General features: G+C 37.3%; 1 protein-coding gene and 1 long non-coding RNA gene across 2 annotated transcripts in view; both read left to right on the top strand.

The window, feature by feature from the left end:
- Nucleotides 1-14,307, top strand: part of LOC114484375 (uncharacterized) — a 188,033-nt gene that overhangs the window by 96,442 nt on the left and 77,284 nt on the right. The window lies entirely within an intron of this gene.
- LOC102983096 (60S ribosomal protein L28-like) lies at nucleotides 13,389-13,736 on the top strand. Its single transcript, XM_055080625.1, has one exon. It carries the CDS (start codon nucleotides 13,389-13,391, stop codon nucleotides 13,734-13,736), a length of 348 nt encoding a protein of 115 aa, XP_054936600.1.

The raw sequence follows: 14,307 nt of genomic DNA on the forward strand, positions 1-14,307 counted from the left end.
AACAAAGGCATAAACTTAACCTTAGGTTATCAATAGAAAATAGTTTAGGATTGTTATGTAGATTTGGGTCATAATTTATGGAGGGTCTTCTAAGAACTTTTATAGATATAATCTCATTTAACTCATGATACTTTGAGAAAAGTGGCATTCTCTTTTACAAATGATGAAACAGACTGAGAGGAAATGTACCTTCTACAAACAGAGGTATGACATACTTGAAATACTCTAAATGGCATGTGTCATCTACAGATTGTTTTTGCAGGTGAGGAATCCTAATGAATTTTTTATTTTGCATATATAATAATATTGCATCATAATATTTTCATTATAGCTTTACGACTCAACTAATTTCACGCTAGTCATGATCATTGACAGGAAGTAATTACAAAGTGATTCATGTTAGCATAACTTAGCATAAATTATGAAACTTAAACTATCACTGGAGCCATTTGTACATATTGAATTGCATCTACTCAAAACTCAGGCAACAATTGCCTCGTTCACCCCCAACCCCAAATGGCGTTTTGCACACACATATGCAGACATACAGGCATATACACATACATGCATACCCACATGCAAGAGCACACATACATGTATACACACATATGCATACACATGCACACATAAACATTCATACACACACATAAACACACACACACATACATATAAACTGAGAAATCAAAAGTGACAGTGTCACCTCTTTAAGTCACAGTATAATTTACAGCCAGTGGGCCTTGCCAGCCTCCCCTCTTAATGAGATAGACTCACACGTAGATACTCACGCAGCTGTGAGCTCCAGTGCCCCCAGGGGTGGCCCCAACCAAATGGCAGCATGCAGACCAGTATGAAGCCTCCTCCCTGGCAGGCAAACCCCAAAGAAAGAAGGGGCAGAGGCCAATCTGAGCCTGCTCTGTTCCTTCTCTCACATCGCCTATTAAAATGTCAACCCTTTGCCATGGGGAGGCATGTGGAAAAAGACCAGAGGTTATTATTCTAGCAGAAGTCTTTTCACCAAGACCTGAGGTCATGGAATTTGGGGCCACCCACCAAACAGCATCCATTATAACTTTAATTTTTTGTATCATAAAAGTGATTCTTGCACAGTGTAAAATTCAAGTCAGTAAAGAAAAGTACAAATAACAAAATTAAACTTTCTCGTAACACCACCATCCCCTAAAAAAACACTTAACATTTTGATGCTCGTGCTTCTTTCATTTTAGACATTTATGTACATATGCATGCCTACATATATTTACTTATATTTTAACACACATCTTAACACATACACACATGTATGTCTCCATCTTCATAGGGGTAATTCTAACATGACCCTAGTAATTCTTACTGCCGTAGAATCCACACTTTTGTGTAATCCCCTCTCCTTGAGAGTGGGCAGACTTTGTGACTTACTTCTTTGTTTCAACCATTTTAAAAAATTGAAGTGTAGTTAATTTACAATGCTTTGTTAGTTTCAGGTGTATAGCAAAGTGATTCATTTATACATGTGTGTATATATATATATACGTGTGTGTGTGAATATGAATATTCTTCTTCAGATTCTTTTCCATGATAGGTTATTATAAGATACTGAATATAGTTCCCTTTGTTCTACAGTAGGTCTTTGTTAGTTATTTATTTTATATATATAGTAGTGTGTATATGTTAATCCCCAACTCCTGTGAGTCTACTTCTCTTTTGTAAATAAGTTCATTTATATTAGTTTCTTCGATTCCACATGTAAGTTGTTACATGAGCCGACGCAGGTTGTGAAAGAATTCACAGAAGTATTAAGAAGGGAAGAAAAGAAAGTTTTTATTCACTTTCCAAGGGAGGAAAGGGGCCAGACGCATAGAGTGGCATTAGCACTGAAGAGTGGGGTTTTGAGTCTTTTACTGAGTTTCGAAGGGCAAGATGCAGGAAAAGGGAGTGGGTTCATATCTCTTCTGGTCCACGGCAGTACCCAGGCTGGCTGTGTCTCTATAGGATGTGGTTTTTTGGAGAATAGACTTGCAGTCTGCAGTAATTTTCCAGTCTTTGGGTGTCTGAAAGAGACTTGATAGTGGCCCTTGAAAGGCGCTACTCTATTGTGAACAATATTAGATGGGTTTACATAAGTATCGTATGATACTTGTCTTTCTCAGTCTGATGTACTTCACTTAATATGGGAATCTCTAAGTCCATGCATTTTGCTACAAATGGCATTATTTCATTCTTTTCATGGCTCAGTAGTATTCCATTGTGTATATATATCACATCTTCTTTAACTATTCGTCTGTTGATGGACACTTAAGTTGCTTCCATGAGCATAGTTTTATTATATATGGGGGTAAATATGTCTGGACCCGAAGGAGCCATGGATGTGGTTTATTGAGTTTTCAAGAATAGGAAAAGTGCTTATGTATTGGTCTCTCCTGCTCAAGTATGCCACCAGCACATTTCTTGGAATTTCTCAATAAATAGTTGCTAAATAAAAATGAGGGGAAAAGAATAAAAGAGTTAAATGTAAACAGTTGTTATTCAGCGTTCTAAAAATCGGTAAGGATGTAAGTCTTATAGGTTTTGAATCAGCTAGACCAGACAACTGTGTAGATGGTATTATTTACTTTTATGTAGTAGACGTCATCTCCTCGAGGATAAATATCAATGAAAATAGGGAAATAAACAGCATTGCATTAAAGTGTTAAGATAATTCATTTAGGGGGAAAAACATGCCACAATTTATTTATAAACCTTAGGGGATCTGAGCTATAAAATGCAGCTTGGGAATCAGAGAATCATTTTTGACTGGTCTTTGAAAACATTAGCTCAGGGTACCACTGTAACATATGAACCAACAGATTTCCTGAGCCTTATTAGGAAGATATATGAAAACAGAGGTGAAAATATTGCAGTGTTCTTATAGCATTCCAAGCTTCACCGTCATAAATAGTATGTGTGGTTTGCACACTGTCCCTCCAAGAGACCTAATGGACTTGAAGACCCAGAGAACTACCAGAGGGATCATGGCACTTCTATTAAAAATAATATTAAAAATAAATTTTATTTAAAATAGATTCTATTAAAAATAATTATAATAAGTATATCCAGCACTGCTTCCGTTCTTACTCCAGTCCAAGTGGGAGTCCCTTTGCGTGTATTTACAGATTGAATCCTCCCAAAATCTTCTTGGGCAGGTAATATTATTTCATGCCCATTTTACAGATAAGGTTACCAAGGATCAGAGAATTTAAGTGACTCACCCAAGTTAAACAACTAGTAAGTGGCTGAAGCAAAATTTGAACCCAGGAAATCTGGTCCTAAAATCCATGCTCTTAACCATGACACTCAACAGGGAACATCATATATTCTGTTCTGGGAAGTGGAAGGCAGGGACAAAGTATTATGGACATGTACAAAACAGAAAACCATGCCGAGAGACTGAACTTGGATTTGTCCTCCGTTTACCAAAATACTGAAAATAGGTTATATTTTCAGACGAATAAGAAAAAGTGTTACTTTGGACAGCATAGGCAAAAACAAGCAAAAAAACACACTTTTATTTAACACATTATTCCAAATAATGCTAGGAATAAAATAGCAGGTTCAAAAAGGGCTTAGATAGTTTTAGGGCTTATAAGTCCAGAACTAGAATAACTGCTATTTCACCTACAAACATTAACAATTTTCATGTGGTTCACGTGATTATTAATCTCATGCTGGTGTCATGATGTCACTCCTGGCCTCCAGGTCACTTCCTCACATTTGGGGGTGGGGAAAATGCACCAGACTCATTTCCTCCCCTAATGGGTGACTAGCACAAGTGATAGTGTCACAGTTACTTTTCCTTTATTCCCACCTTATTTTAGCAGTTTCCCCAGATTGGCGCACCTTGAACCTTGCTGTTACCCAAACGTCTCCATGTGTGAAATGTTTGATTGACAGTAAACCCATTGTTATATTAATCCTCTCCTTTTTAAAATTTGAGACCGCCCTCCACCTGCCCCACCCCCATTCCCCCATCCCCCCGTCACTCAGATTCTTACTTTTCTGGACTCTGTCTCTCCTGGATAATTTCATTTCCTCCCTGACCATTCATCATTTCATTAAGATTTGCAACACCCTCAATTCCTTTACCCCATAGTCATTGGACTCGACCTGTCCTGATCCTAATCTTAAATCCAACCACATTTTCCCTTCTGCTTCTGTTTTTAAACAGCTAGAGAGTGTCTAACATATGCATTTACTATTATTTGTCAGGGAGATATTAAATATATGATTCATGAGTCAATAAATGCATGAGAAATAACAACAGCTTTCCTAATTGGCTGTCACACATTCATGATTTCAGATGGTTCATTAATACCCATTGGCAAGTGGCACTTAAAACCCTTTACAGTATCACACGATGGTTGAGAAACTTGACAATGGAGCCACATCCTTGGGCCACATAACATCTCTAAGCCTCAATTTCCACATCTGTAAAAGGGGATAACAATATTAGCCACCTTATAATTTTTTTCTTTTTTTTTCTAATGGTGCTTCATTATTTTTCTTCATTAAATATGTGTGATTTTGAATTTTTAAAATAAAAAATATTTTTTAAATTCCACTGAACACATATTTATCGGGATGTCCACTGTGTTTTGGACACCATGAGAGCACAAGATGAATGTGCTGTGCCCTCCTGTTTCAAGGAGCACTTCATCAAGTCGCAGAAGATGTGCTTCCAGTGATCTGGAAAATAGGCTTGACTAGGGTAAGTCTTAGAAGAGAAGGACAAAAATGTCCTGGGTGAGCTCAGTGAAGGGAACAGCACCGACCTGTGCAGAAGTCAGGATACTGTCAGCAAATGAGGTAAAATAGGCTCTGAAATTTTCTTTTTCAACCCCAAAAAAAAAAAAAAAAGTTTAAAGAATAAGTTCTAGGATCCACTTGCTTTTCTGTTCCTTCTGCAGTAAACATCCTAACTTTTCTTTTAGATTCATTTTTATGAATCAGTAAGAAAGGAGACAGAATGTCAAGATATATTCAAATTGCCATGAGGAGAGAGGGGTGTAATTACTAGTTATAAGAGCAGCACTAAATTCATTCACTTATTGTAATTCTTCTAAAGGAATATATATTGAATATTTTGAAACATATTGTTAAAATATGATTCAAAGAAGAGCGACTGTTTTGATAATTTATAAAACAGAAGGACTGGATTATATAAAATGTTTTCCATTTGATACAGTCTTTCAATCAAAGTTAAAAACCTAAAGAAGTCTTCCAAAGGAAATTATTGTTCTCAGGAGGAAGGGTGGACAAGTTTGTGATTTGGAAATTAAATTGGCCTGGTGAATAAGTAAGAGCTGACTGAAAACTTAGAGCCCTTGTACTGGGAGGCATTAGCTTTGGGTTGAATCACAAGTTTTCCTTGGTTACTGTCAAATGGAAATAGAAATTAAATTTAAGCAGAGCTTATTAAGAATTGTTAGTCTGAAGAGCACTTTATCAGTTCTAAAGTATATGTAAGTGTCATGGTTAATTAAAATTGAATTTTAGTGCTACTAATATAATTTGCCGTCTTAAAAGTCTGCTCTCTGGAAACCTCTCCAGTACTTGGTCGAGATATTCTTGGTACTGTAGTTAATATTCATTTGGGACCATTCTAGTTCCGTCTAGTTGACCTTCCATCCAAGAAACAAGCAAACAAACAAAAAAACAAAGCAAAACAAAAAACTTTACATATCTTTGATTTGGAGAAGAGTTTTTTGGTGTAATTGTTTATAGATACGTTGAATTCTTCTCAAATAGAATCAGGAGTGAAAACTGAGATACGTAGGCTTTGAAACCATGCTTATCAAAGCATTTTAAAAAATTTTAGTGGAGTCATGACAAGAGGAAGATATAATTTATGTGGACTCTGTTTACTCATATTAAAATAAGAATAGGAATAAAGAAACGGTGACAGGCTACGAGTACGGTGACAGGCTACGAGTAGTCAAAAAGAGTAGAAATATTTTCCCAGATGTCCTATGGTGTTATCTATTTCCTATGCAGTTCGCTATCTCCACCAAAAATAGAGATAATCCTTATCTTCTATATTTCCACACTTGTATACATCCCTTTCATACTGAATCAGGACTGACCTGTGTACCACAATTCTGCAAAAGGGATGGTTTTTGCTTTCTGAGCCTGGGTCCTCAAAGGCTGTTGTGACTTTCACCTTGGCCTGTTGGGTCACTTGCTATGGGAGCAAGTTGGCCTCTATGCTGTGAGGACTCTTTACAGACCTGTGGGAAGTCCCATGTAGAAAAGAATAAGACCTTTGGCTAATAGGCAGCACCAGCCTACTAACATGTGTGTGAACCACCTAGTAAATGATCTTCTAGCCTCAGTTAGGCCTTCAGATGGCCAGAGTCCAGTCAACATATGTCTTTATAATCTCACAAGTGACCTTGCATCAAAAATTGATAATAATTATTGCTTTAGGCTATTAATCTTTGGAGTATTTGGTTATGCATTAATTGATGATCAATACAGTTACTTACACTGTAACGTATAATTTCAACAAATGCCATTCTGACTACGGAGATGATACCACATATTATAAACAACTGTTGTAGCCATTTAATGCTACTTAGAATGTTTTAGAACTTAAATCAGATGATCAGCAATATCAGTTGCTACCAAATTTGGAGCTGAATGGTTAATGAAACACGTGCTTATATTCCAGATAGTAGTAAGAGTAAGCCAGTGGAGGCCATGATCTACCAAGCTGAGTGATAGTTAAATATTTGCCCCTACTTGAAACTACTTCTTTTTTTTCCACATTACTGTGAATGGCATGCATTCCTATTTTTTGAAGAGTAAAACTTGGCTAAACCTGAGACTTTAGATCTACCAAAGACACAGCCTCCAAAGAAAACTCATAATGGTTTCACACATCATCAGGTACCATTAATGTCACTTTTTTTGGTGACTATTTCACATTTATTGGCTGTTATATATTTTTTTCAAAGAGCTATATCAGGAATTTATCCTTGACTTTCCCCTTGCACTGAGTAACTCTCTTGAACTCCAAAAACCAGAAATTGCAAAATTTCTCACATTTGTTATGTTAGCACATTGTTTTCCTACTCAAAATATTGGACTTTTATTTTATTTTTTAACATCTTTATTGGAGTATAGTTGCTTTACAATGGTGTGTTAGTTTCTGCTGTATAACAAAATGAATCAGCTATATGTATACATATATCCTCATATACACTGCCTCTTGCGTCTCCCTCCCACCCTCCCGATCCCACCCCTCTAGGTGGTCACAAAGCACCGAGCTGATCTCCCTGTGCTATGTGGCTGCTTCCCACTAGCTATCTATTCTACATTTGGTAGTGTATATATGTCCATGCCACTGTCTCACTTCTTCCCAGCTTACCCTTCCCCCTCCCCATATCCTCAAGTCCATTCTCTGTGTCTGCGTCTTTATTCCTATCCTGCCCCTAGGTTCTTCAGAACCTTTTTTTTTTTTTTTTTTTTTTAGATTCCATATATATGTGTTAGCATGCAGTATTTGTTTTCCTCTTTCTGACTTACTTCACTCTGTATGACAGACGCTAGGTCCATCTATCTCACTGCAAACAACTCAATTCTGTTTCTTTTTATGGCTGAGTAATATTCCATTGTATATATGTGCCACATCTTCTTTATCCATTCACCTGTTGATGGACACTTAGGTTGCTTCCATGTCCTGGCTATTGTAAATAGAGCTGCAATGAACATTGTGGTACACTGACTTTTAAAGTTGATGGTGAATTCCAGGCTCTTACACTTATTTCTGCAAAAATGGCCATTACAGCAACCTTGTCTTCTTAATTTTGTTGCACTATTATAGTCTTTAGGCCTTCATTCATATAAAGGAACACCTTCAGGGTGCTGATTTCTTGCAGGAAGATCATTACTGAGAAGACAAGTCTAACCTGTTATAATTTCTGTCTTCTATATGCCCTGGCCCATCAATTGGTATATTTACATCTCCTATTAAATATGAACACCTTAAACTGCATATAACCTTAAACTGAGCTGCTTTCAAGTATGAAGAATTTTCAAAAATGTTAACGACCTATCAATAGAGCAAGAGATCAGATAAATTTTTTCTGTAACTAATGTTGCATTCTTGACCAATGGCATCTGTTTATGTGTTGGTGGCAGGAATTCTGGGGGCAGTCTTTTGGTTTTATGTGCAATTTTTTTTCTCTTTCTGAAACTAATGAGTAAAATTAATAAGCCTAAGTATGACTAAAGGAATCCTTGATTTTAGTAATACTGTATTCTAAAATTTTGAGCTAACTCCATAGTAAACTCCAAATATTTTAAAAAATATTTATTGATACCTACTATTAATAATGGATGCATGAGTCAGTCTTCAATTACATAGAAAAGTAGCCATGTATTTGCATTCACAGTGCTTATAGCCTGTTCCCTTCTGACTTGTATATTTTATGGGCTTTTATGTTAAGAGTAGTAATGTTCTACTATTCTGTCTTCTCAATTGAATATATTAGTTATGGTTCAAACACTTTCTGTATCACTCACGGGCCTGGCAGGAAGTAAGTTGCACTCAGATGGTTTAAATGAAGAAAGTTTTTTAAGGAAGGGTCGACTTACAGAGTGGTTGGCAGGACTAAGGAAACAAACAAAAGATGTTGAAGCGCCAAAGAATAGCAACGGTAGGAAGAAGTTATATCTGTTAAAAACTAAGAAACAAGGGGATGAGCCCAAGAGAGCTAGAGCCCTAAACGGGATCATTTGGTAGATGTGATAGTCTTCAAAAGTTATAATTATTCCTGAAAAATTTTGCCACAGCAGTGAATATGCAGGGAGGAAATATCTCAATCTCTCCCACCCTACCTGCTGATCTGCTGTCCTGCAGATGCTTCTTACAGGCATTTTCCAATCAGAAGCTAGTGTAACAATATGTCCTAGAGATCAGCCATGCAGGTCTGCAAAGCAAAGCAGAGAAGTATGGAGATCTTAGAAAGGGAATAATGGAGAAAAACCAGCGTACCTCCATATGAAAATGCTTTTTTGGTAGCAGGCCTTCTGATCTTCTTAGGTCATACTTAAAATGCACTTAAATATAAGGAAAAATTAGTAGTTGTTTGAAATTTTATTCAAATATTAATATAAATTGAAATAATTACAATATCCCTGAATGTGGCACGTTTCTTCTCAAAGGTAATATCAGACAATAAATAAGTAATAAAAAGTAACTGATAATCTTGAAATTAATTTATGTGTTGACCATAAAATAAACAAACCCCAGTGGGTGGCCTCTTTAGGATCATGGGCAGATTTCACCTGGCTGTTCTGTAGTTCTCAACAGTATATTGTGCTTTTGCTACTTCCCTAGCTAAAACTTCCCAAGTTGTACTGAAATGATTGAAGCTGTTATCTGACTGATTTTATAAAGATATTATGAGATTACAGCTAAAAACTTAGTTAAAATGATTAGGCACTTTGTTGTAGAAATTTTCCCTCGTATGGCAGGATCTATGAGCGTCTGCCGTGATGACTCTCTTAAGACTAATTCTGTCCTCTGTAGAAGCTGTGAAGGGTGATGTTTTGTGTTATAGAACAAGATGCCAGAAAAAGTTAGTATTTTACCACTACAGCTTCAAGAAGATTTGCATTTCTGGCACAGTAATGTAATAATTCAGAGTAGCTTTTAGAACTACAGTAATGCCTTTACATAGCAAGTGACCTTCAACTGTTGTTACATAATCTTGAGATTTATTAAGATCATTATAAATAATGAAATTCCAGATGACCTCACTAATCACATTTTTCAAACTATATCAACTAGATCATTTCCTTTATTATTTATTTATTTATTATAAATTCATTTATTTATTTTTGGCTGTATTGGGTCTTCATTGCTGCGCGTGGGCTTTCTCTGGTTGCGGTGAGCAGGGGCTACTCGTCATTGTGGTGCAAGGGCTTCTCATTGTGGTGGCTTCTCTTGTTGTGGAGCATGGGCTCTAGGCACGTGGGCTTCAGTAGTTGTGGCTCACGGGCTCTAGAGCTGAAGCTCATGTGGGATCTTCCGGCTCTAGGCACGTGGGCTTCAGTAGTTGTGGCTCACGGGCTCTAGAGCGGAAGCTCAGTAGTTGTGGCACACGGGCTTAGTTGCTCCGTGGCATGTGGGATCTTCCTGGACCAGGGCTCGAACCCGTGTCCCCTGCTTTGGCAGGCGGATTCTTAACCACTGCACCACCAGGGAAGCCTGATCATTTCCTTTAAAACAAAAAAAATATAGTACTGTGGTTTTTTGCACTTAGCTCATCTTGTCCAGATGTCAGAAGCACCCACTAATACCTCAGAGGACTACATAGAAGGCTGCAACTATTTTGGTGCAGAATTATAGACTAAGCCACTAAACTAAAGGGTTTCAAAACATGGATCAGTTCTTGGAATACATCTATAATTTAGGAAGTATGAGGAATAGTGAACTAGGCTGGTCTTACTTTCTAATGAATTATAGATTTTACTTCTCCATAAACATGTTTCATACTCAGCTGGAGATAAGAAAATGCATTTTTATATTTTTATTAAATATTAGTTAAAGCAATATTTATAACACATCTGTAGGGTATAAAGAAAAACAGTACACTAAATACGTAACCTACACACAGTTTTAAAAGAAAATGGTAACAGTATCCTGAATATGTATTACTCCCTTGATATTCTTTGTCACTCCAATCTTGAATTATGTCCTTTCATTTTCCTTCTATATTTCAAAATTAGACATTATGGTTTTATTCAGTAAATGTTTGTATAGATTTACCCACATATTTGCCACTCTCCAGTCCTGCATTATTCTTGCTTCTCAGATTTCCATCTGGTATCATTTTTCTTCTGCCTAAAGTATATCTTTTGGGATTCTCTTTAGAGAGAAGCCACTGGCACTACATGCTCTTCAGTTTTTAATTTAGGTGAAAAAGTCTCTAATTCTGTTTCATTCTTGAAAGATCTTGTCATTGAATATACAATTCTAGGTTGAGAGTGTGTTCTTGTAGCCTCTTAAATATAATATTCCACTAACTTATGGCTTACTCTGTCAGTTCTAAGAAGTCAGCTGTCTGACTATAGTCAGTCCTTGAATGAAAAATACCTTTTCTTTTCACTTTAAACATTGTATCTTTATCTGCAGTTTCACCCTGATATGTATAATTGTTATTTTTAAAATTTATCACGCTTGGAATTTTTGCACCTTCTCAAAGGTATTGTAAGAGTCAAAAACAGACGTGGGCTCTGGCCTATGAAGCTTGTGAGGAAATGAGAGAAAATGAAATAAACGCTAGAAACAAACCTGGTTTTGGATATATTGAATGTGATACTTCTTGAAAGTATTTAAGTGGAGGTACTAAGTAGACAGTGTATATATTCTATATATATATAAACTCAGAAACTCAGAAATTTGGATTGAACGTATAAGTTTGGACATCAGGTAGAGAAAGGAAGAAAATAATATCATAGATCTGTTGAGACTTTTTAAGATTATAATGTAGAGTGAGAAGGAATGAAGTCTTAGGATAGATCTTGAGAAATTCCAGTATTCAATGGCCAAGGAAATGGGGACTGAGGACTGAGAGGAAGCAACAAGGAACTAGGGAGAAGTCAGGAAGAGTCTATGTTTGCAGATTGCAATATAATCTTTAAATGAGATAGCCCTGAAATCAGACTTAAGTGGGTCAAGGGTAATGGAGAGAGAGAAAATGGAGGCAAGAAGTCATGTACAAGTCAATGTAGGCTAAAGTATGAGGCAATAAAGAACAACTTTGAAATTTCAATGGGCGTATGATTGCAAAGGTTGACTTGGTGCTCAGCCAGTATCCATTGTAGATTAACATCAGCCCTTCTGATGTCCTGAATCATTCAGAACCAGAATGAAGTGAGAGCCATTATCTGGGACATTATTGGTCTCATAGTGGTTAGAAAAGAAAAAAAAAAAAAAAAGTGGCAGGACCATGCAATTACTCTAAAAGCTTCTTAGAAGTGGCACATATCACTCTCACATATAATTTCATTAACGAAAGAAAGTCACATGGCCAGACCTAATGTGAATGGGGGTAGCAATGGGGAGGGAATATTTTAATTAAATATACAATCTAATATGGTTAAGGTCTCATAGGTATAGAGAGATTTTTGTTCCATTATTTTCATTGTAAATGAGAATGGGAAATGAGCAGCCCTGTGAGTTGAGAGATTTTTTTTAAGGGAGATAATTAATGATGTTTAACTATGATGGGGGTGAATCTAGCTGTAAGAGAATTATTGACCATATTGGGAGAATAAGGTCTGGTTGATATTTTGAGGTTTCCAAGAAATAGAATCCAATTTAGGAAGGGTAGCCCTGGTCCTAGATAGGAAGACCTTCTCCCTCACTAATGAAATAAGTTTTAAAGAAGGGATAAGAGCTCTTCTAAATAGATTTGTAGGTTTGTTAGAGGGTACTAGATAGAATTCCAATATGTATGATGGTTTCTCTTTACTCTGTGAAGTAGAACACAAGAAATATACTAAGACAATGGAGAAAAGTAAGGAAGGTGTCCTAGGTCAAAGAGAGCTAGGAATATAGAGAAATTCTTCAACTTGATAAAGAACATCTACAAACATCCTACAACTAACATTATACTTAATGGTGAGAAACTAGAAACTTTTCCCTCTAAGATCAAGAACAAGGCAACGATGTCCCGTATCACCACTCCCATTCAACACTGTACTGGAAGTCCTAGCTAATCCTCTAAGACTAAAAAGGAAATAAAATTTGTACAGCTTGAGGAGGATGAAATAAAGGTGTCTGTTCACAGATGACATGATTGTCTATGTAGAAAAAGAATTGACAAAAACACTAGTGGAACTAATATGCAATTATATCAAGGTTACAGGGCACAAAATTAATATACAAGTCAATTTTTCTTATATACCAGCAATGAACCATTGGAATTCGAAAATAAAAACACAGTAACATTTACATTATTAGCACCAAAAAATTAAAATACTTAGATGTAAATCTAAAAAATATGTACAGGATCTGTATGAGGAAAACTACAAACTCTGATGAAAGAAATCAAAGAAGATCTAAATAGGTGGATATTCCATGTCCATGGATAGGAAGAGTCACTATGATTAAGGTGTCAATCCTTCCTAATTTAATCAGTAGATTTAACAGAATCTGAATAAAATTCCCATCAAGTTTTTTGGCACTGTCAACCAACTGATTCTGAAGTATATGTGGAAAAGCCAAAGGCCAAGAATAGCCAATATAATACTAAAGAAAAAGAACAAAGCCAGAGGCCTTTCCGTCTCTGGCTGCTGCCAGGAGAGGAGCTGCTGCTCTGTCCGCGCATCTGCAGTAGATCGTCATGAGGACCTGCTGCAGCTTCTTGATCAAGAGGAACACGTACAGCACCAAACCCAATAACCTCAAGGCTCGCAACTCCTTCCGCTACAACGGGTTCATTCACCGCAAGACTGTGGGCGTGGAGACGGCAGCGGACGGCAAAGGGGTCGTGGTGGTCAGGAAGCAGAGATCCGGCCAGGGAAAGCCAGCCACTTCCTACGTGTGGACCACCATCGACGAGAATGCTCAGGCCACCCTCAGCAGCAACCGACGCATGATTCGAAAGAACAAGTACCGCCCAGATTTGCGCATGGCCGCCATCCGCAGAGCCAGCCGCCATCCTGCGCAGTCAGAAGCCTGGGATGGTTAAGAGGAAGTGGACCCGCCCCACCAAGAGCTCCTGAGCGATTTATCCCCTTACCCCATGCAATAAAACTGTCAGCTGACATGCCGCAAAAAAACAAAACAAAACAAAACAAAAACCAGAGAACTGACAACTAATACTTCTTGACTTCAAGACTTAATATAAAGCTACAGTTAGTAAGATGGCATAGTAGTGATGACAGAATAGAAATAATACATCAGTTGAATAGAGAGTCCAGAAATAGACTCATACATTTATAATAAACTGATGTTTTACAAGGGAGAAAAGGCAATTCAATGGAGAAAGGATTGACTTTTCAACAAATGGTGTTTGAACAATTGGACATTCATATACAAAAATAATTTATACAGACCTTACACTTTTCACAAAGATTAAATCAAAATGGATCATAGAGGGCTTCCCTGGTGGCGCAGTGGTTGCGCGTCCGCCTGCCGATGCAGGGGAACCGGGTTCGCGCCCCGGTCTGGGAGGATCCCACATGCCGCGGAGCCTGCGCGTCCGGAGCCTGTGCTCCGCAACGGGAGAGGCCACAACAGAGGGAGGCCCGCATACCACA

The sequence above is a fragment of the Physeter macrocephalus genome, chromosome 19 (genome assembly GCF_002837175.3).
Source record: "Physeter macrocephalus isolate SW-GA chromosome 19, ASM283717v5, whole genome shotgun sequence".
NCBI classification, from domain to species: Eukaryota; Metazoa; Chordata; class Mammalia; order Artiodactyla; family Physeteridae; genus Physeter; species Physeter macrocephalus.

Coding starts and splice junctions, on each gene's coding strand:
- LOC102983096 (XM_055080625.1), top strand. CDS start 13,389: ATGAGGACCTGCTGCAGCTTCTTGATCAAGAGGAACACGTACAGCACC.